Source organism: Lynx rufus, unplaced genomic scaffold (assembly GCF_022079265.1).
Source record: "Lynx rufus isolate CCGP_SWC_20201006 ecotype Redwood Valley unplaced genomic scaffold, mLynRuf1.p SCAF_6, whole genome shotgun sequence".
NCBI lineage: Eukaryota > Metazoa > Chordata > Mammalia > Carnivora > Felidae > Lynx > Lynx rufus.
The window spans coordinates 141,168,159-141,195,006 of record NW_025814878.1 but is presented as its reverse complement, the minus strand read 5'-3'; the positions used below and the strand labels follow the sequence as shown (position 1 = coordinate 141,195,006).

At 49.3% G+C, this 26,848-nt stretch overlaps 2 protein-coding genes across 2 annotated transcripts in view; one reads left to right on the top strand and one right to left on the bottom strand.

Moving 5' to 3' along the window:
- Window positions 1-22,194, top strand: part of GPLD1 (glycosylphosphatidylinositol specific phospholipase D1) — a 64,152-nt gene extending 41,958 nt beyond the window's left edge. The window contains exons 13-25 of the mRNA XM_047102610.1: window positions 1,844-1,983; window positions 3,921-4,107; window positions 6,305-6,415; window positions 7,727-7,801; window positions 7,898-8,054; window positions 8,552-8,693; window positions 9,471-9,576; window positions 9,662-9,755; window positions 15,864-16,040; window positions 16,383-16,543; window positions 17,748-17,774; window positions 17,897-17,947; window positions 20,416-22,194. Of these exons, the coding sequence (XP_046958566.1) occupies window positions 1,844-1,983; window positions 3,921-4,107; window positions 6,305-6,415; window positions 7,727-7,801; window positions 7,898-8,054; window positions 8,552-8,693; window positions 9,471-9,576; window positions 9,662-9,755; window positions 15,864-16,040; window positions 16,383-16,543; window positions 17,748-17,774; window positions 17,897-17,947; window positions 20,416-20,502 (1,515 nt within the window). The 3' untranslated portion in view covers window positions 20,503-22,194. The remainder of the gene's footprint in view (window positions 1-1,843; window positions 1,984-3,920; window positions 4,108-6,304; window positions 6,416-7,726; window positions 7,802-7,897; window positions 8,055-8,551; window positions 8,694-9,470; window positions 9,577-9,661; window positions 9,756-15,863; window positions 16,041-16,382; window positions 16,544-17,747; window positions 17,775-17,896; window positions 17,948-20,415) is intronic.
- A 15-nt stretch (window positions 22,195-22,209) lies between these two features.
- MRS2 (magnesium transporter MRS2) overlaps window positions 22,210-26,848 on the bottom strand; it is a 34,500-nt gene continuing 29,861 nt past the window's right edge. Inside the window, exons 10-11 of the mRNA XM_047102611.1 lie at window positions 25,049-25,162; window positions 22,210-24,510 (exon numbers count right to left, since the gene is read on the bottom strand). Coding sequence (XP_046958567.1) covers window positions 24,400-24,510; window positions 25,049-25,162 — 225 coding nt within the window. The 3' untranslated portion in view covers window positions 22,210-24,399. The remainder of the gene's footprint in view (window positions 24,511-25,048; window positions 25,163-26,848) is intronic.

Sequence of the window (26,848 nt, the reverse complement as noted above, 5' to 3'; positions counted from 1 at the left end):
ATGTCTCTCTCTCTCTCTCTCTCTCTCTCAAACTCTCTCAAACTCTCTCAAACTCACTCTCTCTCACCTTCCCCTGCTGATGCTCTCAGTCCCTCAAAAATTAATAATAAAAAAAAGTTAAGTGTCAGACACTCAACTGGGTGTGTAAGATGAAAGGGAAATAGACTGTGACCTTGAGAAAAGGTGTCTAATTGGGGTGATAAGTACACAGATAATCATATGTACGTAGTATGCAACAAATGACACGCGGGTGGGCAATACTCTGCCTGTGAGACAAAACTTCCCTCTTTGACTTAGGCCTTGAACAGGAGATTATACTTCATCAGTGAGCATGTATCTCTGTGGGTTGGGAAAGTTTGGGGGATATTTGGAAATACGAGTAGACTTTTTGGCCTGGAAAACAAGACGGGATACAAGGTACTCGGAGAGGTTTGGGAAGGCACTGGACTGTGAAAGAGCTCTTAACGCCGGGAGAAGGGTTCATGCGACGTCGTCTAAACGGCGCCTCTGGGAGTTGGGCAAGGGCCTGGGCGGGTCTGTTCTGTGGGGGTGCAAGCAGTGCCGACACGGGGGACGGGCTGCAGCCGCCCCGAGAAGGGCCCCTTACCTGGGTTAGCGCTCTGCTGTTGCTGCCTTAAAATTCCTACTCACTGTTGAACTAGGGGCTCTGTGCTTCCATTTTGCACTGGGCTCCACAAATTACACAGCCAGTCCTGACCCGGGATCCTCTGTCACGCACTTATCCTCTTGTCCTAGTTACTTGGATCCCCTTCATAAAAAGGGAAGTCCTGTAAGAGAAACACTTTATGTTCCTGAGGCCTGTCGTGGTGCCTGGCACGCAGCAGGTGCTGATTAAATGCTTCCTGGCTGAACGAGCAAGGCAGAGCTGGGCATTAGGCTGGGCGTCTGTGTGCAGCCCGCCAGGGGGGCTGGATGGGAAAACCAGGAGGCACGGGCCCTTCCTGCAGGGCCCTCAGTGGGCTCTTCTCTGGAGCCCGAGCTGCGAGGGGCTGTCCCCCTGCTCTGGCCGATGCCACTCCGCCCGGGGCAGGCCTCGGAATTCTGGTCTGGTCTCGTGACGCCCTCAGGTGGATTTAGAGTTGTATCCCCTGGGCTTGGACGGATCTGGTATGTGGCCGGATTATTCAGGGCCGCTTGGGTGCGCGAGCAAGTTACGAACAGCTGAGCATCCCACACGGACGGCCGGGTCCCCGCTCCAGTGCTTTGCAGCTGAGCTCTCCCGCCTGACGCGCCTCTACCTGCTGTGGTTCGGAGGGTGTTTTGGGCATCTCGGTGGTGGTCCAGTTCTTGGGGGTGAAAATATGCACAGACACGCACACACGGACACAGAAATGCACACACACGACGCGCACACACACACAGAGATCTGCACGCACACACCCATAGATACACACGTAGACATGCCCCTGCACATAGACACACAGATACACAATCAGTTCCATATTGAATGAACTTTTAAGCTATTTTAATCCATTAGCTTTCTTTCGTTCTGTTCTTCAGGTTAACACAGAGCACAGACCATCCTGACTTGGGTTCAGGCTAAGCCCCAGCAAACTTCCTTACCCGCTGGCGTGAGACCTGGGGCTGTAACTGCCCCCCCCCCCACATACTGGGATAGTGATTGGCCTGCCCTGACTGCGCATCCCAAGTGGTCTTAGCTATTGATTAGAATCAGCGCTTTATTTATGTATTTATTTATTTATTTATTTAGCACTTGTCAAGACTGGCTTCCCTTAGACAGTCTAATACTTTTGACAAGAAATAATAGTTTTGCCGATGATGCCATGTGTCTTTACCTGCCTGTGCTAATTTTGTTTTCCAGGATTCCCTTACTTTTGCGTACCAGGCTCTGGAGAGGAACATACGGACAATGTTCACGGGCGGCTCTCAGCAGTCGCTGAAGCACGTCTCCAACCCCTTGGCTTCTTACTTCCTGTCTTCTCCCTATGCCAGACTCGGTTGGTAGGTGGAAGTTTCTCCTATTCCTGAATGCTATCATCAGCATGACTTTCAGTCGTTGAACGGATTTCGGATGGCACCTGTTGGCACCTCATATACCATTCCGGTCACCATCGACAAAAATATTAATTTAATTTCATCTTTATAATAACCACTTGGGGCACCTGGGTGGCTCAGTCAGCTAAGCGTCTGACTTTGGCTCAGGTCATGATCTCACGGTTCGTGGGTTCAAGCCCCGCATCAGGCTCTATGTTGACAGCCTGGACCCTGGAGCCTGCTTTGGATCTGTCTGTCTGTCTGTCTGTCTGTCTCTCTCTCTCTCTCTCTCTCTCTGCCCCTCCCCTGCTCGGACTCTCTCTCAAAATAACATACATTAAAAAAATTTTCAAAACCCAATAACCACGATCTCCTTAAAATTGGTGAAAATGTGTTTAAATACAAGGAGGTTTCACCTGACTGAATAATTACAACAATAAAGTATTACAGAATATTTGCAAAGCTTCAATGTTCTTGAAGACCTAATGTCACAGACGTTTGGGAATCTAATGACATTAGAAGCATATGAACAGATGGCTAATCCAGTGATCGGAATATCCTAACTTCATATGACAAAAGCCTAGTAAACCATGGTAATTATAAATACAATGTTGGGGATGCCTCTGATTTTAATAATCAACCGAAACCGAGCCCCAGTATATAGAAGTGATTGTTTTCTGGAGGTTTGGGGACACTTCTTTTTTAAGCCACGCTCCTTAAATCCGTAAGACATTGTTTCCCTTGGAAACATTTACTGACAGCTCTTCTTTTTTGGGCCACTAACGCATGCAGCCCCAGCACAGGAATGGGGGGTGAATGTTGTTTTTACTGGCCGTTCAGTCGTGCATAATGGCTCCTCGTGGCCACCTTCCCGAAGGAGCCAAAGGAGGCCTCCTGCTAGGCTTGCGGTCACATGGGGGGGGTGTGTGAGGACAGGGGGGTGTGGGGGTGGGGGAGCAGCAGTGAAGCCGGAGGTCTCTCCCCTGCACCCAGCCTCAGAGCGCAGGGAACAGCAGTGTCTCCCTGGTGCCTGTCAGCCCCTTGGAAACTACTTGTCTCCCTCTGTTCTGCCTTTTATTCCTTTTGTGGCCATAAGAACGAGAATAAACAGATGATCTCTGGTCTTTCTAGCTGCCCCAGCAAAGACCTTTGAACCTTTGGGTTTGTCTACTTCTGTACCTGCTCCTTCATAGATTCTCATTTAGAATCACCCACTAGGGCGCCTGGGGGGGCTCAGTCGCCTAAGTGTCTGGCTCTTGATTTGGGCTCAGGTCATGATCTCACGGGTTCATGCCGTGTTTTCTCTCTCTCTCTCTCTCTCTCTCTCTCTCTGCCCCTCCCCTTGCTTGTGCTGTCTCGCTCTCTTTCAAAAATAAATGAATAAACTTAAAAAAAAGAAAGCAAGATCTACTAACTACATTGAACAGTTAGTATTTTTCACAGCACACGGCACCCCGTGCAGCTAAGGTAGAGATAGCATGTATACTTAACACGTTTGTCCCAGACTCAGTTCGTGTCCGTTTGTTACCTGACCTGTCAGAGCCCGTGCCACGGGCTGGGTGCAGTTGTCCTCTCTTGCCAGGCGAGCTCAGGACCGTGCACAGCTATTCTGGGTTTTGCATAGAGGACCTGAGGCTCTGTGAAGATGCTTTTCACCTGCTCAGGTCATAGGGCCCAGAAATGCCCAGAGGCCTTGGTGGCCTCAGTGTCGTCGTCGTTGTTGTGTTTCTTGGAGAGCAAGACCGAACACACGAACAACGTAAACTCAGACGTGAATGCTCTCCGCAGTCAGGCAGGGTGAAGAAGTCAACAAGAGGAAGTTCTAGGGAGGCGGGACACAGGAGACCGTCTTACCCATAGTTCTCAGCAGATACTGCGGGGGGGTCCTCTCTTCTTCCCCGCAGGGCAATGACCTCAGCTGACCTCAACCAGGACGGGCACGGCGACCTGGTGGTGGGCGCTCCGGGATACAGCCGCCCCGGCCACGTCCAGGTCGGCCGCGTGTACCTCCTCTACGGCAACGACCTGGGCCTGCCCCCCATCGACCTGGATCTTGACAAGGAGGCCCACGTGATCCTGGAGGGCTTCGAGGTGAGGCGCCCATCTCCAGTTTTTCCTTTTGGTGTCCATAAGCCACTGCCTGTCTTTCTCGGCTGAGTCTCCAGAGTGAACAGCCAGTCACGAGAATGACGATAGCAACACACAGCCGGTGGCCGATGCTTATTTTAAATGCTTGTTTTTAGTTTTGAGAGCGACAGACAGCACGTGAGCAGGGAAGAGGCAGAGAGAGGGACAGAGTGCTAATGGAGGAGGGGCAGAGAGAGGGGGGGACGCAGAATCTGAAGCAGGCTCCGAGCTGTCAGCACAGAGCCCGACGCGGGGCTCGAACTCACAGACCGTGAGATCATGACCTGAGCTGAAGTCAGGCTTAACTGACTGAGCCACCCGGGTGCCCCTCATTCCTTGGTTTTAAGTGGTTCATCAGCAGAAAAATCCCACACGGGCTATATGGATGTTCGGCACGGAGTCTGCATTGACCCCTCTTGGGAGCGCCAGGAGCCTGGAAGGTTCCCCCGGGACCTGACTGGCATTCGTTCTCACAAGAGCTGTCTGCAGCCACGCTCCTTGGCACAGACGAGTGTGGGAGCTGGGGCAGGACTGCGTGCTCCGAATACCAAGCACCGGGGGAGGGGGCCCCAGACTTGGATCAGAAGCTGGTTCCTGTCCCGGGTAAATGGCAAAACCCCCTGCTGTCGAGTTAATGCTGTGGAGACCAAACCAGATGACAACGTTCTTGGACCCATGTCCACAAATGAAAAGCACGGGGTTTAGGACCTGACCTGACGGAAGGGGCCCTGTATGTGAGCGTTTGTCCGAAGTCGGCTGGCCGGTGTGCGAGGTTACACAGTCCCGGAGGGACAGCATTTTTTGGAACCTTCTGACACCACACGAGAAAGCTCCGAAATCAGTCTGCCCGTTGCTGTTTGCTCCTGACTTCTTCACAAAGCCACTCCCGTGTCAGCCTTTTGGGTAGGGTCTAACCCTTTGGGCTCCTGCAGACGGGGAGCGAGAGCGGCGGCTGCCGCCTGGGGACAGTCAAGTGTCACGCACTTGGGACGTGGAGGGGGCAGCTCTGTGTTCTTGTCTCCCAGTGACCTGCGAGGAGAAGGAAGATGGCCAGAGGAAGGCGGGGACTAGGGAGGGGACTCCTTCGGTCCAGCCCGAGTCTGCAGTGAGCCTTTCTGTGTCCTTGTCTGTAGGGTGAAATGCATCTGTCGTGGCCCCTTCCTCGTGGCCCACGTGCTTTGTGCCCTGGAGCATTCCTTTCTAGTCTGTCGAGTTCCCGCCTCGCAGGAAGGGGCAGTCTTCAGAGGCACCATGCACGTGGGTGTAGCGCCATGAGCCAGTACATAATTGATGCGGACTCTGGGCCGTGTGTATGTGGCAAACCACTCACTTGTGCAAGACTGGTCATTGTTCTAGAAGTTGTGTAAGAACGGGAGGACGAAGGGAGTTGCGTTTGGGTTGAGGCTGGTTCCAGAGGGTGGGGGATGAAAGGTCTAGGAAATCCACCTTGGAAGAAAATTGTCCCTGACCGGGTTGAGTTTTCTACCTGTAAACCGAGAACGGGGGGATTAATAAATGTGCCTGCCCTAGTCCGTGTAAGGTGCTTAGAACGGGGTCCTCAGCAGTGTTGTCCAGAACTTTCTGTAGCGACATCCTGTAGCTATGCCGTCCAGTCGGAGGGCCACTAGGTGCATCGGCTCTTGAGAACTTGCCAGGCAGCTGGTGCCTCTGGGGAGCTGAATTTTTAACGTGTTCGGTGCGAATTACTTTAACTGTAAGAGCCACGTTTAGCTCGTGGCCCCTGCTCTGGCCATCGTGTGGCTCTAGAACATCCTGAGTGCTCATCAGACATTAGCTGTTGTTGCTGGTGGGTGCGATGATCATTTTGGATGCTTCCCAGGGGGAGTTTGGCCCTGAACGTGGGGCAGAATGTACATTAGACCGGTTTCTAACTCTGCAACTTGTGAGGACGGACCCTCTTCTTCCTGGCACCCCCCCCCCCCCCCCCCCCGCCCTTAAAGCAAGACAGGCTTGCCAAAAATGTCCTTAGGGCAGAGCCGCCCAGCGGGGAGTCTGGGCATCTCAGGAGTGTCACAGGTTGCTGCTTCCTTCCTGGGCCCTGGGGCTCCAGGGCAGGGGTCTGGGTCTCTGTATTCCCGGGGAGTCCTGTGTGCTTTGAAGGTTGTGGCTCGGCCTGGGGGCGTCACTCGTGTCTCTTCAGCCCTCAGGTCGGTTCGGCTCGGCCTTGGCCGTGTTGGACTTTAACAAGGACGGCGTGCCTGACCTGGCCGTGGGAGCCCCATCCGTGGGCTCCGAGCAGCTCACCTACAAAGTAAGGCTGATGCTGGGGGTGGGGGGGGGGCGGGGGGGCGGGGGGGCAGGGGGGAGGCCAGGGCGGGAGGCCCGGCTGGACAGAGCCTCCGCAGGAAGCGGACAGCCAAGTGTGTCGGCCGCAGTGTGTGCAGGGAGATGATCTCGGGTCCCCCAGTTGGGGTCCCTGACGTGACCACAGGTTACCAGGTGCCACCTAGTCCCTGCCTTGCTGGCCTTAGCGTGGCTTCAATCCACCAGAAATTACTCCCCCGACCCCCTCAGATGCTGGATGCTGGAGGGGGACGGAGATTCCAGCCGATCCGGAGGCCCCGTCATCCCAGCAGAGTGGTGACCTCCCCGGATCTTCCCGCTCATGCACAGACCCCACCCCGTCCCTGTTCCTTGCCCAGATCCAGTCCTGGGATGTGGGCTTTTGTCTGCGTGTACCCCGTGCACGGCAGGCCCAGCTTCTGTGCCATGTGTGAGCACAAAGGTCAAAGGCCCTTCATCACCAACCCCCCCCTCACCCCACCGCCTGCCGCGAGCTCACCCTCTGCCCTCCCCCCTCTACTCCTGGGCCCACAGGCCCCTGCACACGAGCACCCAGCTTGGGCAGCTCCCTCCCTGCTGGAAAGTCCTTTTTTCCCCTTTTCCTTTAGAGGCCACATGAGACCCGTGCCGGAACTGTCCCCCAAACCCCAGTGTGGGTGACACTTCCCGGCCTCACACGGCACCCTCTGCCCCTCATGCCGTGGTGTTGTCATTGCCCGCTTGCTAGCTTTTCGGGAGGACAGAGTGTTGTTATTTATCATGGTTCCTCCTGTGCTTGGCCCAAAGTGGCACATAAATGCTTCTAGAACGAATGAGGATGGAGACCAGCAAGTGAGAGGACAGGAAATGGTCTGCGTCACAGAGTGATGGCACGGCGTGTGTGTCTCGAGGCACACGCGAGTCGTGTCCAGAGGACTGATGGGCTGGGTCAGGGGAGGCCCCACGGAGGAGCCGGGAACCGAGCTGGCCTCGAACGGGGGCGGCGGGCGAGTGGTCCTGCGAACGCACGGACAGGTGTGGGTGGCACGCACAGATGAGTGACAGTGACTGTGTCCGTGTCGGGGGCTCCACCAGTCTGATGGAGGTGACCTCAAAACCGTCTCAGCCCAGCAGCAGATGCGTGGGCCGGGTTTCCCTCCGTCACTGAGCTCCTGACAGTAGGGACTCGTGTGGCTTATGTTACCACCGTTCCTGCGTCTCCTGCTCTTCTTTGGGGCTCTGGGCTCACCACCCAAGCCTCCCGACCGCCCCGTGCCTTGCCTTGCCTTGCCTTGCCTAGGGTGCCGTGTACGTCTACTTCGGCCCCACACGAGGAGGGATGTCTTCTCGCCCCAACGTCACCATCACCTGCCAGGTACGTCTGCGCCTTGGCCGAGGGCGGCGAACCGGACCTCGCCGCATCCCGCCGTCGGCCTCTGGGAGTCACGCAGTTTCCTGGTCTCCCCTACAGGACACCTACTGTAACCTGGGCTGGACGCTCTTGGCCGCGGATGTGAATGGCGACGGCGCGCCCGATCTGGTGATGGGCTCCCCCTTTGCACCGGGCGGAGGGAAACAGAAGGGCATGGTAGCTGCATTTCATTCCGGCCCCGACGGGAGCGGCAAAGGTAACGCCTGTTGGGGGGGTGGGGGGGTGGGGGGGTGGGGGGCGGAGGCCTCCCAGCTCTAGTCTGTGCTGGTGCACGTGGCCTCGTGTCCTTTCTTCCTCGCTCCGTGATCATGTCGCTGAAATCTACCAGCGTTTAGTCTGGTGGGTGTTCCCGCAGGTGCTGTGGACAGAGTCACAGGATGTACAGAAAGGGATCCAGCTTCTAGGTCCAGATCCAAGGGGGCCGGTGGGTTGTTGGCAGAGTATCTCTGTGGAAGCGTGGGAAGCCCGAAGGCATCCCAGGGATGCCTGCCCCGCCCCCCCCCCCACCCCGTCCGTATCGCATCCTGTGCGCCACAGAAGCGAGCTCTGGAGATTTCCTTCTCGTGTGAAGCGGGGGATCCATTTCTGACGGTGGGGGCCCTGCGAACAGCTTGGGGGGTACCTGAGAGCTCCGGCAAAAACTCGGCGCCCCCCCTCCCGTGTGGGGTAAACGGCGCTGGTGGTCTCGCGTAGAAAAGCTGGACGTGGAGGCGGCCGACTGGATGGCGAGGGGCGAGGAGGACTTCTCCTGGCTAGGCTACTCCCTGCACGGGCTCAGCGTGGACAACAGGACGTTGCTGTTGGTCGGGAGCCCGACCTGGAAGAACAGCAACAGGCAAGCGCCCGGGGTGGGGCCGGGGACCGGTGGGCACCCGAGGCCGCCGTGGGAGCCCGCGGAAGGGTGGGGCTCAGACACAGGGGCCGAGGCCTTACCCTGCGAGGAAAAGCGAAGAAGGCTCCGGGGCGAGGTTGCAAATCCTCCTCCTTAGAAGTTTAAGAACGAGGTAGAGAGGCGCATCCGTTTGCCAGGCTGCCGTGACAGCGTGCCCCAGACTGGGTAGCGTAAGGCACAGGAAGTCATTTTCTCACCGTTCCGGAGACCGGAAACCCAAGGTCAAGGTATTGGCAGGGTTGAGGGCTCTCCTTGGCTTGCAGAGGGCCGCCTCTCCATCCTCATACGGCCTCTTTTCCGTGCGCCTCCCTGGTCTTTCTGTTCTTACAAGGACACCAGTCAGATTGCATTAGGGCCCCACCCTCATGACCTCATTGTAACATAACTACCGCCTTAAAGACCCTATCTCCAAATATACATAATCTGAGGTGCTGGGGTTAGGACTCCAACATGCGAATTTTGGGGGAGCACCGTTCAGCCGTGACCGTAGACCTCCCTATACCTGCCGTCAGCTGGGAGGCCGAGTGGTGAGCCCCGGACCTGGAGAGTCTTAATACTGGGATTCGCTCTGGAAGCCACCCCTGCTCCCATGCCAAGGATCCCGGGGAGGGGGGGCGGGGTGGGGAAGAGGGGGCTTCTCTTTGCTCGTCCTGGACCTGAACACCCGGTCAGTTCTTAATCCCGGGCCCCAGCAGCTGACCCCCGCCTGCTTCATTCCAGCCTGGGCCATTTGTACCGCACTCAGGATGAGAAACAGAGCCTCGGACGGGTGTATGGCTATTTCCCGCCAAATTGCCAAAGCTGGTTCACCATTTCTGGAGACAAGGTATGGCCGCTGCTCCCTCCCCAGGACAGGGGGCGCCACGGAGGGTTCTTTGAGTTGTACCGTACTGACTCCTTGCATTTCACAGGCAATGGGGAAGCTGGGTACTTCCTTGTCAAGTGGTCACGTGATGGTGAATGGGACCCGGAAACAGGTGCTGCTGGTTGGAGCCCCGACGCACGGTAGGTCACCCGCCAGGAAACCTGGCTGCTTTTTTCTCACGTGGCTCCTTGACTGTGCCCTACCGGGGGAGAGTTGTGAAATCTGGAGCCAGACAGACCTGATTTTGAGGATTTCCTTTTCTCATTAATCACAAGCTGCACAAGCCCGGGGGAAGTTACTTAACCTCCCTGAATGTTAGCATCATCGTTTGCAAAATACAAATTATAACGTCCCTCTCAAAGATTTGTTGAAAATCCCCCATGAAAGTGAGCTAGTGTGTTTTTAAAGCTCCTGTCCCACTGTGCTTGGATGAGAGGGGAGTCCAGAAGATTCTGTAAATCCATTCACCAGGACTAGGTCTGCTCTGAGGACATTTGTTCATAAACCATTATTTTATTTACTTTATGGGGGAAGAGTTTTAAAAAGCCGACAAAAACATATTCACTTCAAGATGGTCAAAGCAAATCACGTTTATTGTAGAAATTTGTGAAAATACAAAGATGTATATAGAAATCACCCTTATCCAGATACTTAACAATTTAAGCTCATACTATGTGTTGTGTGTATAATATATACGCATTTTCACACCTGATTTCTTATTCTATATCTTGTGCGTGTTCTCATGTTACTAAGATTCTTCTTAAATGTGGTTTTCGATACCTATCACATTTTTTTTTTCCACGTGCACATGCCAACATTTACTAACATCATCCCTATTCTGGAAATTTAGGATGTCTCCAATTTTTCACTGTTGTGAACAGGGTCTCATTGAACATCCATGTACAGAAAACCTTGCCTTTCTGAATAGTTTTAAAATCGGTTCCTGGAGGTGGAGTTTCTGGACTCGAGGGTCTAATAGTAAGGCTCTTAACTGCATACTGTCAAATTATTTTTCGGGAAGATGTCTGTTTCTTACGATATAATAAGCAGAGCGGATTGGGCAAAAGAATGGTGAGATCTTTCATTGCATGATTCAGGACGCAGCATTGTCACACCAGGAACTTGCTGACTTAGCTTTGGAAAAGTTGTTCCCCACTCCCCACCCCTTTTTACACAGTCAAGGTAGTGATTTCCAAACTCCTGCAACACACATTAGTGATTTTACTTGCCTCACGTCTCTTTCTACTGGAATGCTGTGATTAGAGCTTTCCAAACTTTGTTTTAATGTTCCTATGGTCTTAGTAATTTCCTATTACAAAATACTGTATAAATTATAAAAAGGTTAATTTATATCTTATTACATGTGTATTATATACAGTTTAACCTTTTTGGAGACCATTATACATTCACATGCAGTTGTAAGAAATAACATGGGGAGATCCACGTGACATTTTATCCAGTTTTTGCCAAGATAATAATACCTGTAAACCACAACAGTGTCACAAGCAGGTTATTGACACAATGTAATCCACCAGTTGAATCTTGTTCAGATTTTCCTATTTTTTAATGGTTTTATTATTTATTTTGCGAGAAAGTGCATGTGAGCGGGGGAGGGGCAGAGAGACAGAGAGAGAGACAGAGACAGAGAGAGAGCATCCCAAGCAGCCTCTGCACAGTCAACACAGAGCCCGACGCGGAGCTCGAACCCATGAACTGTGAGATCATGACCTGACCTGAAATCAAGAGTTGGTTGCTTAACCGACTGAGCCATCCAGGCACCCCAGATTTACCTATTTTTTACTTCTATTTTGTCTGTATTTCACCCACATTATTTGTGAGTCCTGGTATGAGACGAAAATGTGGAGGCCTTTGTTACAAATTATTCAGAATTTTAGGCGGGTGACTGGAAAGCATCAAGCCAAGCCTGGGGCCCCGTGTGGTTGCCCGTGTGGCACGTGCTGTATTTACGTCCTAAGAACTTGGCTCCTTTTGGTTGCTGTACAGCTTCTGAAACCTGGAATCAGATTAGCCATGACCACGCTCATTTTTAATCCACACGGATTTTCTCGTGGTACCTGCACTTTATTATAACCCCTAAAATCCCAGTTGGCAAAGATATGATGCCACTCAAAGGATCCTAGGGAACTAGTGTGAAAACCATGAACTGCCTCCAACAGGTAGTTCATGTGGACGGCAGACAGCGTCACTGTGTTCCCTTCCAAGGGTCAGCATATCTGCATCTCCCGGGGGCTCACGGGAGTGCTTCGGTGTAGATGGGAATCACGGCTCTGTGGTACAGGGTCACCTAACTTGGAACAACTGGATGTCCTCACCAGATGCTGGTGGTCTGGAGCTTGACCCTGTCGGGCCTGTCCCCTTCACCCTGGGCTCTGTCTCTGGCTCAGCAGAATCTTTGGTTCAGAACGTGGCCACAATGAACGGCTTAAATATTCAGTGGGGACTTTAGGGTGTTGATGACCTACGAAGCGTTTTCAGTATTGAAAGGGGTTGAGAGGAGGTGGGCACTCACACAGTGCTGCTGAGATGTGAACTGATATAGCCCTTCTGCAAAGGTTTGGTTAAATGGCAAAAGCCTTAAAGATACTCATTCCCTTGGATGCTGTATGGATAGTCTCTAAGAATCTGCTCTCAGAAAGTTATTTCAGAGCTGCAGGGAAAGATCTTTCTCACAGTGTTAATTATAATAGCAAAAAATTAGAAATGGCTTAAGTGGGTATAAAATTTCATAATCCATAACAATCTCCATTTTGTTTAACACGTCTACGGGTGTCAATCTCCAGAAAGAAACAGATGCATTGTACAACTTCACTATACTTTTTTGGGGGTGTTTTCCACACCTTTTGTAATGAATGATATGTAAAAAATCCTGGCATTCCCAAGTCTGACACTTCTAGTTTTGACTGTTTCACGGTAGTCCGGAAAGTCAGCCACCGGAAGTAACATGATTCATAGTTTGAGTCGCAAGTGTTGAGCCACATCGCAAAGTGGTGTCCCCATTCCTGTGGTTCGTGCAGGGGTCCAGCTGCAGGGACACACCCGTGTGTTACGACAGCTGTGTGTTCTGCTGTCACAGTAAGTGAACTTAGTCTTGAGAAGTGACTAAAACACTTGTGTGTTTAAAAAAACTTTCACCCCTGACCCTGATCTATCCCTTTTAAAAAAACCCAAGGTCTGCTGGATTACTTTTGTTATTCAAATAACAGATGCAGAAATACTGAAACATAACCTTGGGTTTGTTTTTTTCCCTCTTGCTTAAAATGTGTATTGTAAGCCACTATTTAATTTGCATCAACCTGAAGATGAAGTATTTTAAAATTTATTTTATGGAAAAATGTTTCAGGGGCGCCTGGGTGGCGCAGTCGGTTAAGCGTCCGACTTCGGCCAGGTCACGATCTCGCGGTCCGGGAGTTCGAGCCCCGCGTCAGGCTCTGGGCTGATGGCTCGGAGCCTGGAGCCTGTTTCTGATTCTGTGTCTCCCTCTCTCTCTGCCCCTCCCCTGTTCATGCTCTGTCTCTCTCTGTCGCAAAAATAAAAATAAACGTTGAAAAAAAAATTAAAAAAAAAAAAATGTTTCAGGTGTATATAACGTACACATTATGACATGACCCTTGGAAGTTCTAGTTACCATCTATCAGAAATGAGGTATTTGGAATGGCCAAAAATTTAAAGTATCTGAATCCTTTATAGACTTTTTTAGAGCAGTTTTAGGTTTACAACAAAATTGAGTAGAAAGTACAGAGATTTCCCGTAACCCCCTCCTGCCCCCCCCCCACACGAACTGTGGGCCCTGCTGTCTTCTGCACCAGACTGTGCATCTGTTATACCTGATGGACCTACACGGACCCACCATTAGAACCCAGGTTATGGTTTACATTAAAATTCACTTTTTGTGCTGAATATTCCATGGGCTTGGACAAACGTAGGACCTGTATCCATTATAGTTTCACTGCCCTAGGAATCCTCTGTGCCCACCTCTTCATCCATCTTCCCTCCTAGCTCCTGGCGAACCAGTGATCTTTCTACCTCTCCATGGCTTTGCTTTCTCTACAATGACATACAGTTGGGATCCTAGTACGCAACCTTTTTGGACTGGCTTCTTTATGCATTGTGCACATTCTGCATTAAGGTTCTCCCATGTCTTCATGGCTTGCTGATTTTTGAGTCCTTTTCAAATTCTGAGACTTGAAAGCAACACGGTGCTGAAATTGTGACTATGATAAAAAGTAAGAGTTTTGGAAGTGCTAATCACTGCTTCCCCTCCCCCAACCTTCTGCACTTGGAGCCATTTGAGAAGTGGACTCATGAATCATTCCTATCAAAATATGTGTCTTCTAAAAACTGGGTTGGAGAATGTGGTCTGGATGGGCAGCCACATTCAGGCTTTTCTGACCTTGGCCCACAAAGTGACCATGGGGTGACTTCTCCGAGAGAGAGTTTGGGTCTGCAGGCCATCACACCTGGCCTGCAGTACGAGCGGCAGAGGCGTGGACTCAGGAGTGCATCTAGAAGGCAGACCCGGCTGTGTGCATCCCACGAGAAGCAAAACCAGCATGATATGCCCACCCTGCAGGCAGGCAGAGCCAGAGGGAGAAGCCACATTTGTCCCCCGCCCCTGCAGGCAGGCACTTCGTCCTCCTCCCTGTGGCCAGAGCTCCCGGCATTACTGTGTTCTGTGACCCCAGGGAGCTCCAGTCCCTTCAGGAAGCAGAAGGGCGGAAGAATGTCCTCTCGTTTTGACGTTTCTTCATACTTTGGGCTTTCACCCTGAATTTTAGCGGTTGTAGTTTATGGAAACACCGTCCTCTTGGGAATATTGTTCTGGGTCAGGTTGTACCTTTATGTTCAAGAGCCCAGATTGCTGAGCCTTTCAAAGTGCTGGCTGTTTCCTTTTTGTCCTCGCTGTTATTCCCACCGCTATTCTTGGCTCTGCTTTGAGCTTTCAGTTGGTTCTAGTTGACAGCTGGCTATGAACAGGGCATGAGGGAAGGCTGTCCAAGAAAATACGGTACAACCTTGGTTTGCAAGCATAATTCATTCCGGAAACACACTTGTAATCCAAAGCACTCGTACATCAAAGCGAATTTCAAGAACCAGTGGCTCAGCTGTGGTCATGTGACATTCAGGGTCATATATGACTCATTGTAAAAGACATCGCTCATTGATCAGGTTAAAACTTATTAGCAATGTTTGCTAGTCTTTCAGAACACTCGCAGAACAAGTTACTTGCAATCCAAGGTTTTACTGTAGTCAGTTCTACACACAATACTAAGACACTGACACAAGATTGTACCTGTTCATGGACGCGTTGCCTGGGTCATCGTAAGCCTCCCAGGACCAGTAACCCCAACCGACAGATGCCATTGTTGTTTTTGAGAAGGTACTTATTTCTGAAATGGTTGTGTTCCAGATGATCTATATAGGAGAAATTCTAGCTTTGTTTAAAAACTGTTCAATATTCACCCATTTAAAAACCATCCATCCCATACGTGCACTGAACCAAGCAACGTGTTTCTAAGCACATTGTGTGACTAAGTCACGGTCCCATTGTTTATGGAACTGACAGCCAGGTGCAGGAGAGGCCCGGTGAACAGAAGCGAGGCTCCCCTGCGAGGGGCACGGGAAGCAGCAGGCACAGCGTGTTGTGGCCACACACGGGAGGGAAGAGAAGGCTTTGCAGCAGAGGCGAGAGCAGGGCCGCGTTCCAGAAGCACAGAGTCGGCCGGCAGAGGGGTGTGGGGGAAGGATGCCGGTTCCAGGCAGACAGCACATCATGTTCAGAGGCCCAGACTTAAGAAATAGAATGGGCTGTGGTTTAAATCTGTGATGGGTGACGTGTGGGTGAGAAGGGGGACGTGGCCCCCAAACACTAGAGCTGTAAGTAGCCGATTCTCTAAGGCCTCCTGAGCCCGCAGAAGGCCTCGTGAAGAATTTAGACCGTGTATCTCACAGGAAGTTTGTGATGTAAAAAAAGATGGTTGTACGGAGAATGTATTGCAAGGGTCAGACCTGTCTGATGGGACATCACTGAGCCTACCCAGTGTTTGGTCTCCTCATGGCCACCGTTGGTCAGCGCTAACCTCCCCCCCCCCCCCCCAGTCCCATGGGATTCTGAGCAGTTGTGTCACTCAAGGTACAAAAGACTGAAGAGGACAGGACTCTATTCAGCGCTTTACATTTTCTCTTCATTCCTGTGATGGCAGTAGACACCATGCCCTGGTTTGTTTCAGATGAGAAGTCTAAGATGGCGTTCCTGACCATGACCTTGCACCAGGGTGGAACCGGTCGGATGTATGAACTGACGCTGGACACGCAGCCGCCTCTGCTCGGCACCTTCAGCGGAGACCGCCGCTTCTCCCGATTCGGTGGCATTCTGCACTTGAGTGACCTGGATGGCGACGGCTTAGGTAGGAGAGGAACAGGGCCTCTGGCCAAGAACTGGCTCCCCAGTCATCAGACCAGCCCCCAAACTGGGTCATCTAGGCTCTGCCCCTAGCATCGACAGCTCAGTGACCCAAGGCCTTTAGGTAGATTTTAGAGCTCGGTAAGACCAGAGCCAAGAGAAAGTTCTGCTTCTTGAAGGTGGTAACATGAGAGCCATGCACGTCAGTTGTTGTCCAGGAATGATTGACTGGGGACCAGAGCCTTGACTGTGCTGGGATGAAACCGGGTAGACGATTTAGGGGATGTGCTCATGGGACTTGCGGGGGGTTGGGTTAGGACCCAGTTCTGATTTCTGTTGTCTGCAGATGAAATCCTCGTGGCAGCCCCACTGCGGATAACAGACATCACGTCCGGGCTGCTGGGAGGGGAAGATGGCCGGGTGTACGTCTACAATGGCAAACAGACCACCTTTGGCGACATGACGGGCAGATGCAAATCCTGGGCAGCTCCATGTCCTGAGGAAAAGGTAACGTGGGCCCGTGTGGAATCCTAGGCTACGCTGGGAAAGGCGGCTACCTGCGGATGCCTTGTGACATCGTGTCCACTGCGCAACTCTGACGGTTTCTGAGCTGTCTGGCGGTCAGGGCACAATCACTTGCCTGTGTGGCATAGGCCCGAGCAGCCCTGCCTTCCTCCACGTCTACTTGCCGCTGTAGCTCAAGTCCAGTTGGACGTAGGGTCCTGCTCGTTCTGGTCCCAGCCTGCCTCGCTTGGTTAGGGCCCACAGCAGCCCCCTGGGATTCCATCAAAACGCCCCCTTTTGTTTCCTGTTCACTGCTTCCTGTTCATCCCTTTTCTCAGGTGGGTTTTTTTTAAGTTGCCTGGGCCTAAAACACCATTTTTAAATTTAAACAACCTTATTTAATTGCAAAAGTACAGTTCATTGTAAAAATTTTAGAAAACACAAGTGGTACGAATCCTCTGCCTAGATTTGCACTGTGCAGAGACGATGCCTTCTGTTAACCTTCTGAGGTGTATCCTTCTGGTATGCTTTTCTCTCAGCTTAACGGTTCCCATTTATTGTGCGCTTACTCTGTACTTGGCACTGCGTTAACACTTGATAGATCTGTCTCCCTCACCGCTACTTCCTCAAGCCACCTCCAAGCTACTATGTGGGTACTGTGCTAGATGAAGACATTGAATGTCCGTGAGGAAGGCGCACCAGGTCAGGGTGCTAGGAGAGGGCAGGCCAGGGCCCTGCACCAGGAGCTGATTCTTTAGGACACTCTTCACCGTTACAGTGTGTGTGTGGATAGGGCTTATTAACAGCCGTGATCATCTTGTCCACAATTTTGTAACTTGATCTGGTCTTCCCTGCCAACGTAGTTAACATTTCTCCATGCCTTCTATTCTCATACAGTGGACTTCCTGGCTGCCTGTTTTATCTGTGGACACACCATAGTTTACGTAGACGTTATTTGAGGGACTGTTAGTCCCTCAGTCCATTTCATTTCACGGTTATAAATAAGGATATAAGTATCCATATATGAACATTTCTGTCCATCTGTCTTCTTGAGCTACACTCCTGTGAGTGGAATTTCTGGTGTCAAAGGGCATGCACGAGTTGAGGACTTCTCCAGAATGTAGATGTGAGCATGGGGCTTCAGGATGAGTGGTTAAAACCTGCATTGACAGTAACACAAGTCTCCCTTCTCTCCCCTTCCTTTCAGGCTCAGTATGTACTGATTTCTCCTGAAGTAAGTACCTCCTGAAGGAATGAAGAAAGAGAAACCACAGAAGTGCGCCCTTTCCCTTATTTTAAACTGATAAGATATTACAGTATGTTTTCAAAAGACCATTAACAGACACTGCTTTACAGGCAAGTTCAAGGTTTGGGAGCTCCGTGATTACCGTGAGGTCGAAAAACAAGGTGGGTATGAAGACTGTCCTTTGGCCGTTTATATCCTAAGGCTGGGGCGGTGGGGGGGGGGGTGGTCTTTCATCTAAAAGATTGTATTTGAAAAAGAGGAACACGAAAAAGGAAATAACGTCCATACACAATCTCCTCACTTTCCCATTCAACCCTCAGGGCTGGGCTGGCAAATTACAGCCTGTGGGACTAGTTTTTGTACAGGCCATGAGCTAAAAATGATTATTACAGTTTAAGTGGCTGGGTGACACCTGAGACTTGTATGAAGCGTCCCTAGTTGTATCAGAACACATTCCTGCTCCCGTGTCTCTGTGGCAGCTACTGTAATGCAATGGTGGGCGATTGGCTGTCCCAGAGACCGAGGTCATCATCTTGGCCCTTTCAGAGAGTTTGCAAACCCCGCCATGGCAGATAACCACTGTTAATATGCTGGCACGGTTTCGCCCAGATTCCGGGACAAACACGTAAACGTGCGCGCACTCTACCTGCCCGGCCTCGTCACCTCCATGTGCTCTACAGCATCTGATGGCTCTTCTCAGACCAATACACATGGAGCTGTTGGGGTCTTTTCAAGGGCTGCATCGTATTGGTTTTATTTGGTTCCCTTTCTCCGTTATTTCCATTTTTATAGAATTGTGCAAGCCTCAGGGTGCCTGGGTGGCTCAGTTAAGCATCTGACGATCTTGATTTGGGCTCAGGTCATGATCTCACAGTTGGGGAGATCAAACCCTGTGTCAGCCTCCGTGCTGACAGCATGGAGCCTGCTTGGAATTCTCTCTCCCTCTCTCTAACCATTACAAGAAACTAATTGTGCTGCTAATGATATTCTTAGACCAAAAGGTATGCACATTTTGGATTTTAATGGGTACAGCAGTTAAAGAGTTTTATCTTCAATTATAAAGCTAAAGTACCGAACCCATTCATTCATTTAGGAGAGGACGTTCTACAGAACTGTGTGAGCTTGGAGAGAGAGAAACTAGATTGATACACGTGGGAAGTTGACAGGATTAAGGCTAAAGCATAGTCTGAAAGTCTGACCAGTACTAACGGGGGGATGGGAGGCCTTCGTAGATCGTGGAGTGTGGCAGGGTGGGTGACCTCCAGCTTATTGCCGTTTAGTGAAACTGCTCTCGGGTGGCCACCAGTTCAGATGGCTCTTGCTTTACCATCTATATAGTCAAGCCTGGTTAAGTAAAAGTTTAGGGTTATCCAGAAAAAGAGATGAAGTTTATGGGAGGATTCTCAGAATGTCTGGTGACAGAATGTGTCATAAGCTTGGCTTGCATTTAAAATGCATTTTCTGAAAGTTAGACGTTATCAAGAACCCATGTATTATGTAAGAATCACATACCCAGCATCCCTTCTGCCACCTGAGGAGTGGTACAGATCATCTAGAAGTAAGTTAGGGTTGACTGCGTACAACGCTGCACGTTCTCTTTGGTAACGACCATTCCCCTGGGGTGAACACTGAATGCGCTGCACACACCAACCCCCCCCCCTCACCTGCACAACACACACCTGGGATGGCAGCATGGGAGCAGCTTAGAGATGGACACGGACCACCTGAGGCTGGTCAGAGTGGTGGTTTACGGAGACTCGGGTTGGGAGTCTGAAGACGCGAGAGCGTGAAGCCAGAGTCAGGACGGGGCGCACAGGTGAGCCTTGGCCGCGCTGTGTCATACGGCGCCCCGGAGAAGCACGCAAACCTGATGTCTGGTTCCTGCACGCAGGTGCTTACCGTCTAGGTGGAAATGTGCCCGGTAACACAGGCCCACGTATGCTAAGAGCCAAAGGCAGTCAGATAGCAGGAGCCAGGGAAGGTGAGCTGCCAGGAACCAGGAGGAGGTTGACTAGCGGGACAGGAGGCAGGAAAGGAAGGTGTGAAATGGAGACCAAGCTCAACTACAAAACTAAACTACGGGCACATCAAGTAAATACTTCCATAAATAAGAGGAAGGCAAGATTTTCATTTTTCCTTTTGACACCAGGGTATAAAACAGCAAAGGGCAGTGTGGTAAGAGGGAACGCGGTAAGGGGTCAGGAACTGTAACCATTATTACTTCTGGATTCCATCTGTAGTTCTCAAAATCAAATCAGTAGAACTTTTCACAGGAGGTTTGGCCGTTTCGCGGTCACTCCCTGCTCTGGCTGGCTGGACCCTGGCCAGCCTGGGTTTAGGATCATCGAGTCCAGGCTCCCAGCAGGTAGACCTGCCCCCAGGGAAAACAGCTCAACACTGGCTGCAGGCTTTGAAGACACTTCTGAAGGACGGTTCCGAAACTGGTTCAAGCAGCAGGGCCTGCCCCCAGAGAAGGGATGGAACTTCCTCAGCCCTGGTTTTCTGAACCTACAGATCTGAGAATGTGGGATTTAAACAACGTTTTATCACCAGAGCATAACGTGATGCCTGGATTATGGCAGAAACTAAAGGCATTATGAATCATCAAAATGTTTTGTGTCCTCTGCAGAATCAAGTTGTCGTTGCTGCTGGAAGGAGCTCTTTGGGAGCCCGACTCTCTGGGGCACTTCACGTCTACAGCCTTGGCCTAGACTAAAGGCTGTCCTCCTCTGCGTCCGTCTCTTGTGCCCAGTCATCTCCAGGGGGAGCGTTCCTGGTGGGGGCGGGGCTCCTGGGAGTGGAAATGTCCCCGTCTGGGACGACGATGCAGTAGACGGTGACAGGGACTCTGGTGAGCCAGGTCCCCTCCTCTTCCAGAGTTTCAGTCCTTGCTTCCCTTGCATTTAAACTTATTCCTGACTTACTGCCTGTGCTCAGACCTTTGTATGATGTCTCTCCTCTTCACAGGACTAGCTACGTCTTTCTGATGCCTGCAAAGACCTCTCTGCGGTTCTCTATCACAATTGGTCCTAAAAATTTCCTTTTAAAAACGGTGACCCATTCCAATCAAAGTGAAATAGTGTAGTATATAGGAAAACAAATTAGAGAACTAGTATAGTGAAAAGTAAGGGGGTGAAGGATAACCTCACAACTGTAAAGGCACCTGCTGTAACTGATTTGGTCCCTTCTTGGGAGGATTATTTCATTTTCAGTGTTTTGTATAGTGAAGGATAAATACAAGACTAAAACCTCCTTACCTTTTAGTGCCCTCAAATGCTTTTGTAGAAGTGGCTGTCCTAACTGTGGCGTCTAGTGACTTTCCACTTGTTCTAGGACCTCCCAAGAGGAGCTGCTGTCGCACTGAGTTGGTACAAACTATGTAGAGAGAAGAGATCTGGCCTGAGCCAGCGGCCACTGCAAGGGACCAGGCAGAGAAGCAGGCCTTGGTCTCTCTTGTTTCTGGGCTGGTTTTAGCAGATTTCATCCACCAGTCCTGCAGTGTGGCATAGTTAAGGGAAAGGAATCTACCCCAGGGTTTTAGCTTCACTAAAAATGTGAGAAACCATTACTACTGATCCTGTAACAGGGAAGCACACTAGTGAAAGGTACTAAAAGTGCAGGGAGAAGTAATGACAAGAACCCAGCTTCTCTAGAGGCAGAGTAGAGACTGGTCCAAAGAAGGAGTCCAGCAGAAGAGTAAAAGTTGAATTAGAAATCTAGGGAAAGCTACTAGAGTTAATTGTGAGCACATACAGGGAAACAGGACACAAAGTCACCTCTGGATGAGTCCTGTGACTGTCCCCTTTCCTAAAGAGAGGCAGGCCATCTGCATGGTTCCCTAGGGAACAGCAAAAAGCACAAATACCATTTGGTTTCATTTGGGTAACAATTATTGCTAGTTCTACTTATGTGAATTATTCTTTTTAGTTTAAGGGAAATTCATCTTTAGGGCCCAGAAATTAGTTGACTGTAATACAAGTTGAGAAGTCTGAGTGCAGAACGGACGCCTGTCTAGTACTGGACCTTTCCTTACAAGCGTGGGTTCCTTTATGCTGCCAGCACCTCGGAAGACGTCCATGCTTCACTGATAATGATCGTGTTTCAACACAGGCCCTAACGACTTACATTCTTCTTAATGCCTAAACATACCAGATAGCAAGCACCAGGCAGAGAAGGTTAAAATGTATAAGGTTGGAGGCAAGTTTTTGGGTAGGATTTTATATAGGACATTTAGCCATATTCACAAGTGCTAATTTGTATTCCTACTGTCGGAGGTCAACCTGGCACAGAGTCCAATGCGTTATGTGGTTACGTTTTCACTCCACTAACTGTAGTTCTCAGCATGGATTCTGAAATCCGTAACAGAAATGGAAACATCTTGTAGGGTTTTAAGCTCTCATTAACACAAATCTGAACTTAATAATTTAACTCAGTTACCTTTATTTCAAGATATCAAAACATGTACATACTTGTGGTCTGTTTTTCTATGTATATGTAACAACTTGCTTCGAGATCAGAATGGTTTTATGCCTTTGTACTGCAGATCTAGAAAGATATGAAGTGGGTCTTAGAATAAACTCAGATCTCTGAATGCCCCAGTCCAGGCACCATCCATTAGCCCACCTCCACAGGTACCACTTAAAGTGCGTTTAACATTGCAATTCCAAAAAATAAAGCTGTGTACAACTCTTAGAATGACTCCCCACTATCTTTTTATTTAGTGGTTATTCATCACAATCGGTTTATCAAGAATAAAGCGAGTGTTCAGATGTCATTTTAGGATGCTATTTTCTGCCTTCCAAAAATGGACAGTCTGAAGAATATTGTTCCTTGAACTTGTTAAACAGGCGATAAGACTGCTTGCTTACGTAACCAAGTATTTGGTATTACCGTTTTATTTACAGAAGTTTATGTGCTCAGTCTGTTTCAAAATTTAAAACCACTGAACTTTGTAATTTTCAGTGTAGGCCATCTTATTACTTACTGTCCGCTAAGCAGAGCTAGCTGACATTTTTGAAATCCTCCTTGATGTGAGCACCTTAGAGAACCTGATAAACCATCAGTGACTTCTCTGCAGACTAAGGAGGTAATTGCCATTTCCCTTTTATTGACGAGATGGGACTCATCAAAAAAATTATTTTACCCAAGTCTGCAAACTAAGTCACACCAAGAGGAAAAAGACCAAAATTCAATTGTGTCTGATCTCAGTCAAATCAAAGTCCTCTGGGCTTTCAATTCTTCCCCTGTCACAGTTAATGTTTATAACCTACTTTACAGTGATAGCACAAGACCAGCAGCAGGTGCTCTGAGGTGGGCCAAAGAGTGTCCTGTGAAATCTAAGGATTATCAGAGAGACTTTGTCTTGAAAACCACCACACAGATTTAGGACACTAGAGAGCCACGTCTATCCATGTTCCAACACCCACACCACAGAGCGTACTTGGGGGCCACTCGGCCCTGAGCTCAGGCCACAGCTCCTGCCATTCTATCTTCCACCTTTGAAGGCCTCCTGTAACCACACCTGGGAGTGGGGAAAATTGACAACTTCATCCGTTTTCTTTCAAATTAGGAATAAAAATACTGTTCCAGGAGCTATCCCCAAACCACTTGGTAAACGGACTCCTAAACTTCCCCATATGACATCCTATTGTATCAGGTGACCCCAACATCACTGGCATATTTGTTCTTTGGAGTACAAGAGCTGCTCTGGACTCTCTGGAATCTTCCATGTCACTTTTGAAGGGAAGGAAAGCTATAATGTTCTGCATAACTAACCTCCATAAAATATAAAAATGGTAGTTAAGATGGGAAGTAGGATAGCAATTTTGAGACTTACAAATAGCCACAGTTTTGAATCCCAACCTGACTGTAGACAAAATTCTGAAGTTTATCCACCTTTTGGTTTTAGGAAGCCCATCGGTGGCTATATACACTTTTTTTCGGGGGTGGTCGAGGTGACCCCTCTGTCTAAAGTCTGGGAACGACCAAGTAACAGAAGGGAAATAGTTTCTTTTGACACTATTTCTAAAGGCTTTGTTATATCCAAGCAAAGAAAAATAGTTCCAGGGTTCAAGAAAGTGAAATCTTGATTAAATGGAATCCATGTAAGCTGATGTTCAATCGTTTCATTTTTATTTGCCTTATATAAAAAGGAGGCAAATTCAAGAAAAGACTGATTTAAAGCACAAACTTTCCAAGTGTGTTTTGAGGTTAATATAGATTTTCCTACCTTTCCAGTCACCTGAGAGTCAGCACAGGGAATCTTGTTCTTGGGAACTTCCTAAGAGCTGCTACCTGGTGTCATCACACGGGTTCATCAAGTTTTCAGGTTTTGCTTGGCGTGAGGCTGTACTTTTTGGGTATGTATAAATCAGTCTCTCCATGCCTCACATCATGTCTCTAAAAACAGCCTTTTCAGTTTGTGGAAGATAGAATTTTGGCCTTTTACAAAGCAAGTATTTTGCAATTAAGTTCTAGTACTGTGAGTGCCCTAATATTTTTATCAGACATTATAATTTAAGTATCAGTGATTTTTTTCAAGTCTCTGATTCTATAAAAGAAAATAAAGGTATCAGAAGTTTCTCGTGACTACTATAAAAAAATAGTCCAGTCTCTACCGGGTTGTCAGGACACTCCTGCTTGATCCGGGTCCATCTGGCCGGAAGCTGTGTTTCATTTCCATGCTTCTGTCTGCCTGAAGGGTTTTTTTGGGTAAAGAGGCCATCTAAATAAAGAAGGGAAATTAATCATTTTAGTTGGTGTCTGTCTGAAAAGAAAAGCCCCTAGTAAAATGAGAACTACCTACCACATGAGGGAAGGACTGTAAGACTTGTATCAGTATCTTACGTGTTTACTCCTGGTGTGAACAAGGAGTAGAAGGGGAAGAAAAAGGGTAAACTTTTATCTTGATGAGAACACTACATTTTCTACATTTCAGTTGGGGTTATGACAAAGCCTGCGGCAGAATTGCTAACATCTGTCTAAATACATAATGCTCGTCACAGTGCTGCACACAGAAGAAGTATTTCTAACTTGTTTACTGTGCCAGGCACTGTGCTAACAAGTACTTTACATCTATTATTTAACTCTCCCACTAGCACTTTAACTGGCAGATGGGGAAAGTGAGGGAGGCTTAGAGAAATTAAGTGATGTGTTCAGGGTTGCAGAGCCTGTGACCACGTAAGCCCAGGCTGTGTGTCTCGGGAGCCCAGATGTGACCCCTGTGCTGCACTGCTGAGAGCCAGACTCTCCACACCACATACCACAGGAGGCAAAGGAGCTTCGAGCTGTCGTCCGAGGAATGACAGCAGACGCCTCCAGATGAGGCCACTTCCCATAAACATAATTCCTGTAATCAGCCAAAACACCCTATGGTCCTAAAAGAGAACGCAGTTAATTTTAATCACAAAAGGCTGGGTTCCTTAGCAGTAGAATTTCCCACACTACTCTTGCCCCAGAGCTTAAAAGAAGCCTCTTGTCTGTCCAGCTCCTTCCTGTAGGAAGGACCTAAGAACAAGCCTTGACTGCACCCAGAGACCCAAGAATCAGAAATAAATTAGAAGGAAAACATGATTTAAAAGGGTTTAAATAGGGGCTCCTGGGTGGCTCAGTCAGTTGAGCGGCTGACTTCGGCTCAGGTCATGATCTCGTGGTCCGTGAGTTCGAGCCCCGCATCGGGCTCTGTGCTGACAGCTCAGAGCCTGGAGCCTGTTTCAGATTCTGTGACTCCCTCTCTCTGACCCTCCCCCATTCATGCTCTGTCTCTCTCTGTCTCAAAAATAAATAAACGTTAAAAAAAATAAAAGGGCTTAAATATTTTAAAATCGGGGCACCTGGATGGCTCAGTTAGTTAAGCTTCTGACTTTGGCTCAGGTCTCACGGTTTGGGAGTTTCAGCCCCATATCAGGCTCTGTGCTGACAGCTCAGAGCCTAGAGCCTGGAGCCTGCTTCGGATTCTGTGTCTCCCTCTCTCTCTGTCTTTCCCCCATTTGTGCTCTGATTCTGTCTCTCAAAAATAAATAAACGTAAAAAAAATTTTAATCATCTATAAGCCAAACATAACTTGTACTTTGTTTTCTTCCAGTCTTTGTTTACATACATACAAACCTGATCAGTTACACACAGAGAGTATACACACATTTTTTGCGTATGGCTACAGTTCCCAAACTGTGAGCTGTGGTGTCCTGAGCATCACAACACCCCCAGAATATTTTAAGTTTTTTTTTTTAATTTTTTTTCAACGTTTTTATGTATTTTTGGGACAGAGAGAGACAGAGCACGAACGGGGGAGGGGCAGAGAGAGAGGGAGACACAGAATCGGAAACAGGCTCCAGGCTCCGAGCCATCAGCCCAGAGCCTGACGCGGGGCTCGAACTCACGGACCGCGAGATCGTGACCTGGCTGAAGTCGGACGCTTAACCGACTGCGCCACCCAGGCGCCCCTTAAGTTTTTAAGAGGAACACAGTGACATCTGCAATGTACTCTGAGAACCACTAGTAAGTTGTTTGACTTAACTACTTCATATAAAAATTGTTAGGTAACATCTCAAAAACTACAACATAATAAAAAAACATTTGGTCTAGTGATACTGTGGAAAGACACTAAGCATCATGGACCAAGGAAGTTTGGGAAGCTCCGACTTATACAATAAGTATTTCCGCTGTGATTTTCAGAATCGTTGTATTTTTGCAGTGTAATGCATCCATGTACAGAACCAGACTTGATGTTTACTATCCCACAGGGAAGGGATTCCATCTATAGCTCTGTCAGTTGGTGATCAACCACAGCCTCGTTAGCTCCAGTGACTGAGAGCTCACCTGTCCCCCAGGTAATTCCGTTACACAAATGATAAACTATCACTGTTAGAAATTCATACCATGCATGAAGGAGAAACCCACCTCCCTGGATGGAACATGAACTCAGAGTTAGACATAAGCTATCAGGGAGACAAATGCTAAATGAGTTAACTTTTGTTAATGTTCACACGTTTTCTAGTCATCCAAAAAAAAAAAAAAAAGGCCCTAGTTTATTAAGTAAAAGTTATGTTTAAATTTTTTTTTAA